The sequence below is a fragment of the Crocodylus porosus genome, unplaced genomic scaffold, assembly GCF_001723895.1.
Source record: "Crocodylus porosus isolate Cpor-Errol unplaced genomic scaffold, CroPor_comp1, whole genome shotgun sequence".
NCBI classification, from domain to species: Eukaryota; Metazoa; Chordata; order Crocodylia; family Crocodylidae; genus Crocodylus; species Crocodylus porosus.
This window is the reverse complement of record NW_017728910.1, coordinates 21141013-21147401: the sequence shown is the minus strand read 5'-3', so window position 1 is coordinate 21147401 and position 6389 is coordinate 21141013. Positions and strand designations below refer to the sequence as shown.

The window sequence follows — 6389 nt, the reverse complement described above, 5'->3', positions numbered from 1 at the left end:
TCCCCCCACATCTTAGTGTCATCAGCAAATTTGAACAGGGTGCTTTTTACCCCCTCGTCCAAGTCACTGATAAAGATGTTGAACACACAACATCTCACCTCACAAATCTTAAGAGAACGCAATATTTTAAAACAAAATAAAATCTCTTTACTGGGTCCTACCTCCAATTCTGTCCAAGGCTTCTCTCCCATGAAGCCCAATCCAACAATAAATAGAAAACACCTTTGCCATCGTATACTTACCAATATCAAAACAAGTCTCTGATCATCCTACAACTTCCACTTTCAAGAGCATGGAAAAGGTTAAAATATTTTAACCTGGCAGTATAGTCACCATTCATCATTTTATATTTTGCATACAGACTTATTCCTTTAGAGTACTGAGTGCATTTTGTCTTTGACGTTTCAATATTCTCCCAGGGCAGGTTGAGCCTTGATATTTGTATTGCATAGTATCAATAACATTGTCATGTCACAAGGGTATTCAAGTTTCCTAAAGGCAGAAACAAAATATTCTGCCAAATGTAGTGCTCTGGTAGATATGCCACTCTTAATTATGCCTTACAAAAAGGCTGTTCGTTCCTGTAGGTCTTAGCCTCTTCACTAGATCTTCTGATGGCTTCATTTTGTTCCTTTGAATAATGTAAAGGTATAATGACTGGAACAAATCAAGATCTCCATGAACAGTAGCTACAGAGGAGACGCAGACATCTTTCCGCATTCAAAAGCGCTAACAATTAGTAGAAAGTGAACAATGTTTACAATCATGCATCTGTAAGGTCCTGTGAAGCACTATGCAGTTTTCAAAGATTTTCTTTCAAGGCAGCTTAATGGAATTATCGCAAGTTTGCATGCTTTTCAGCTGGTGACTGCAGAGCAACTTAAATTCCACCAGTAAGAGGAATTTGCCATTCTAAATAGTGTTACAGACCTCCAAGACCACATAGTAGTGGGATGAGCCAAAACAGTACTTGCTCACTGACTATAAAGGCCTTCATATGCCTGCTACCTTATAGCGAAAACAACTTTTTGATGATATGACACCTTTCCCATCCAGACTAGGTCAAAACTAGTCCTGGAAAAAAAACAAGCATACACGTGTATGCACACGCACGTGTATGACAAAGACAGACTACAGAAAAACAGTGTTCCTACTCTGCATATGAGGATTTTGGCCATGGAAGGGAGGTTCTTTTTACAAAGCCATTCAGTTGACTGAACATTTGTAACGTGATTTCTTCTTAGATGTATCCCAGGGTCAAGGGCATCCTCTCAGTCATTCCTTTAGTTCAAAACCAGAATTAGGAGTAAATATGCTTGTGTACAATTACTATCTGATGGGGTACACTGCATCCACATGTTCACCCTCTATTCAATTTCAGGTTAAACAAAAGCAAATCTCTTAGGTGATAAACTTAGATTTTTACACACAAACACCATTTATGAGGTCTACTACATACAGACCAAAGATTAATGATTATATCATTCCAGAAACTGCCAGGGAAGAAATACCAACAGGTTCATGGCTTTTACCCACTGACCCAGTGGAAAGTTTTAGCATATGCAGTTAAAAGAAAAAATCTTTTAAGTCAGCTCCATCAAAATTAGAATAGTATCTCTAATAAACTGAATGACCTATTTCCTGCCTCTAAATTTCTCTAAAATATGTGAATTACAATGCTGTATTGAATATACTGCAAATCACCTCTGACGAACCATAAAATACTTTTGGTTTTAAAGAGCCATCACTACTGTGAACCAGCAAAATGGCTTATTACTGTGTTAATACAGCTTCCTAATAACTGCTGTTTACTTACTTGGCTGCATTTCTCAGCAGTTGGCTGCACCTCCTTGACAAATGCACTTGCCTATGCTTTTTATGAAATCTCAAAATCAGATACGCTAAGTGCTTCAGTTATCTTCTGTTTGACGGCACCCAAGGTTCACAGAGACCCCAATATCCTAACACCTTTTGATTGTGCTAGTCCTACATCTACCACTAACAGCTGAATTGGTACATCTAGGATAAATCTAGAGAGCGCCTTTATTGTGAAGTGTAAAACATTTGGAAGCTTGTGTGAGGCACTATACAGCAATCAATATAACATCTGTTTGAAGGGACACTGCATTTAAGAAATTAAATATTACTCTAAATAACAAACAAGCTGTTTGCAGACTGGATTGTTCTCTCCTTTTCTGCAAATGGTTTTATGCTAATTGCTTTTTGTTAATAAATCTGTTTATACATATTGATGCTTGTTTTTCATGTGCATTAGGATGGTGACAATATCAGTATGCAGCATAATGAAAGATGACATTCACTCCTTGAAAGAACAGACATACAGTGGAGCAGCTACAGCTTTCGTGGTGCTGAATTCTAATAAGTTAGCTATACAAGCATGTTTACATGCTGTGGTATTTGGCATTTTTAAGTTATTTTTTTTCGCTTGTTCCTTTATTTAAAAAAACTAAATTATCATCCTTTTCATCTGCCATATTTTTAGCCCCTCTGCCCCTCCCCACAAACAACTGCTAACTTCTATTTATGGCTTCTCCATTGGGAGCCCTCCCAGTACCAGAGATCCAAGTCTGTCATTTATCTATATAGTAACACAGACCTTCACAAACAAAATGAGGCAAGGACACTGCTCAGAGGAATTTCAATCTAATCCTTCAACTGCTTATCGGGTCCAATCAGCACCGCTCAAATGCGTCCATTTCACGTCCTTTACCCTTCTCTTGCATCTCAGCATGCACCTGTCTTCCCACTGTTTTCCCTTTCAACACAGATCCCCAATAACATGAAGATGTGACTGTTTTATCCACCAAAAACTTATTTAAATAATAAGAAATCCTGGTATATAAAAAAAAAAAAAAAGGTGTGCAACTCTTGGGCTTTTCTTTATTTACATAAACCTAGACAGCCAACTTCAACAGGACACAGGACATTCCCATTAACTCCAATCCCGCATTGTGTACCTGCAATTCCCCATACTTAACATACTCTTTTCACTACCACCACTTCATTAAATTCAAGCCCACTACTCACATATGCCTGGCTCCAGTACTCCCATCTACAGGTCTCAACAAATTTGTTCAACATAGATTCAAGTACACACCATCAAGAGTATCCAATACTGGATATATTTCCTCCTACGCTTGTCAAATGCAGATTCTGCCCCAACAGTCTCATGCATCTGTGGCATGATCAGCCCTATTTCTGGTACCCAACTTCTTTCTTACATCCTACCTCTCTTTCCTACTGCTTCCTATCTATCACCACCTGCTCAGCACTACAGCAGCAACATTAGAAAATAATGATAATATAAATACTGATGGCTTAAGTACATAGGTGTGTCACCAGATCCAAGGTAGACCAATGAATATGCATATGGGGGGGGCAGCTGGGTGTGTCAGAAGAGTTGTACAAAGTGCTAATTTGCTCATAACAAGTTTCAACCACAGGGTTGTGAAACACTTGAGGTATAAACCTCAGACACTGGCAGTTAAAGAAAACAAGCCACGTAGCCTGCCCAACTTTCAGGCTTGTTTTCTTAGCACCCCTTTTAAGTTTCCTTGCATCTTAACTTAGAATGGCCTTTCTTTTGGATACCTTCAGAAACTCATCATTGCCTCTTCATCACTACTGTTCAAACCTGTCTATACATTAGAGAATATCGCTTATGCAATGTAACTTCTTCCCATTATCTTTCTTCCAAAGACTGTTGCCAGAGTTTACACCCCTTTAAATAATTTGTTATGCTTTAAATTGCCATCTTTTTCTCTGTTCAGTTCAAGCTTCCTTTCTACATCTTTTAAAGTTATGCAGCCTTCTTCCTGCTCCTCTCCATTCTCATCTTACACAACACACTATGATCTCACCTACCCGCCTGCCCACATGTTTCAAGAGCTCATTTTATTCCCAGTATCCACTCCCAGCTATATCCTTTTTTTACATTAAGTGAAGCCTTGATACACAAACACATGGAACAACTGTAAGCTACCTTCTTCTACACCAAAATACACTCTTCTTACACAAAAGACTCCTGAAAACCTACAGGTTCTGCTGAATTCTACATGCTATTTCTTCCTCTGTACTATTTTTATATACTATTTCCTAATGGTACCTCACTCATCTTCTTTTCAGTAAAAATGTTTTGTTACTATTTTATGACAAACCCTAGTAAAAAAAAATACAGAGAGAGAAAGAGACATATATATATGCATTTTTGTTTGTTTTGTTTTGACTAGGGTTTGCGGTAATATAGTAACAAAACATTTTCACTAAAAAGAAGATGAATGAGGCATCATGAAATTTGCCACCCTAACTTACAGTATTTTTAAATTAAATTAAGGTCTTTCCTAAGAAAATTATTTTTTCTCAGTTGGCAATGTGAAATCTAATACTTGTACTGCCTAAGATCTGGGCCCAGAGGACCCAAAGTTTCTTTAAACATAAAAACAGTGAGGAAAATAATACTAAATATAGAATGCATCACACTGTAGTATTTCTTACACGTGAAGTTACTTTTTATCCATACAATGAAGTAATTACTTAAAGTCTACTGGGCCACATGGAACCTCAGAGACCCAAAGTAAGCTTTCTAATTCAACACCAAGCATGTCTTTGAAGAGCCGTCCAGCATTACAGTGCTCCTAGCTAAACAAATGCAACTATACTTAATACACTAATTCCTAGAACTGACAATATAGTCTTAAGGTACACTCCACAGGAAAGAGAATGACAACTACTACTTTTTCTTCAATTTGTTCACCAGGCGGTTCTACGGCAATCTTTGGAGAAAACAAAGAAAATGGCTGCATTATAATATCAGTCTTCATCTTAATGACACAGGCAGACTAGAAGAAATGTTGCATGCGGATGCAATAAAACAGAAAAGCGTAGCAAGATCGGATACAAAACAATTAATTTCCATGTCATTAAACCCCAGTTGTACACCAAGCTATAAACACTGTCAAACTGGCAATCAAAGTCACCAGCAGTCCTAGTCCACAAATGATTATATCAGAGATTATAAAAAAAAGGAGGATTGCTCCTAAACATTATAACCCTGTTAAAAAGAAAACCCCTGAATCAAGGCAATCTTGCCTTTTTCAAAAAACAAAAAAACCTAGCAAAACCCCACTCCAAAACACTTTACAAAACAAGGAAGTGACAGTTTTCAATCAACTCAAAAGATAAAAAAGCTCTAGCCGTTACAAAATAAGGCAGCAACCTTGGTATCATACCGCATAAATTAGAAAGCAACGCCAACATGAATGAATGAATAAATGAATGAATAAGTTTAAAAATAATGGAAACTGCTCTCTGGAGCACACAACAAAGCATTTCTCTCTCAGCAAGTGCATTTTACTTTGGTTTATGAATGGAAGTGCATTTAAGTGCAGCCAAGGGTGTCTTTATTGACCAACAGTTTGAGGGGAAATGGTGAACACTGACGTGTGTTTATTTCTCCGGTGGCACAGAGACGTGCCACTGTCACAGCAGTCTGATTTCCACGTGACAGGATGGTACAACAGGCTTGCCAACTGTCACTGGTGCAAAGGAGGTTCCCTGCTCCAGGCGTCTGTTTTTAAGCCAGCTTTTTGGCTTGTTTGTTTGCATTTTCTTTTTTGTATATAAAGAGCCTTCCCTAAACTTATGTGAATGTGCTTGGGTGATATTGCTTGGGTTTCAAACCCTCCTAACTTGCACGCCCCAGCTCCCAAAGGGGCGGCGCGTTCGAAGAGGAAAAAGGAAGACTGCTATCGTTATTTCCCAGGCTACTGGGCTTTGCTGGCTGCCCCCGCCCCGCCGGTACAGGTCAAGGTGTTGTTAAGGCATTGGGTGCAGCCAAGGCTGGGGACTTTGCCTGGGGCGCGCCGGAGGATCCTGCCCAGAGGGTCTTGCCCCTCCACTCCGGCGCAGACAGAAGCTGTCTTTGGGGCCAGGGAGGGTATCTGACCCCCTGATTGAAGAGCTACACGCTGGGGGCAGGGAAGCATTTCACTGCCTGGCTCACCTACTCGAGCAGGCTGGGCTGCCAGGCCTGCGTTGCGTCAGGGCGCGCGGCAGTCTCCGACCCAGCGCGCAAGGGGACGCGTCCGGGCGGGTCGGATTCTGCCCACAAGGGGCTCGCCGCTCCCCGCGCCTCCGGGAGCCCGCGATTCCCTGGGACCACACCGAAAGGGGGAAAGACGGGGGGGCCGCAGCTCTGTGCCTAGCTGCCTAGGACACCCGCCCCCTACGGCCTAGCGCGGCCCCTACCAGCTGCTGCCGGATCCACCGCAACATCCCCCGGCCGCAGGGGCGGGCGAGTCCCGGCCCGGGGGTCCCCTCACAAGCGCCGCCGCCGCCTCAGCGCAGCTGCCGCCCGCCGCTCGCCCCCA

General features: G+C 41.3%; 1 protein-coding gene across 3 annotated transcripts in view; it reads right to left on the bottom strand.

Moving 5' to 3' along the window:
- The window catches only part of ATP11B (ATPase phospholipid transporting 11B (putative)), a 108949-nt gene extending 102586 nt beyond the window's left edge, over positions 1–6363 (bottom strand). For 2 of the 3 annotated variants that reach the window (XM_019532779.1, XM_019532781.1), the window contains exon 1: positions 6268–6363. In XM_019532779.1, coding sequence (XP_019388324.1) covers positions 6268–6294 — 27 coding nt within the window. In that variant the 5' untranslated portion in view covers positions 6295–6363. The remainder of the gene's footprint in view (positions 1–6267) is intronic. The other variant, XM_019532780.1, reaches the window with a different exon arrangement.
- Positions 6364–6389: the final 26 nt, after the last annotated feature.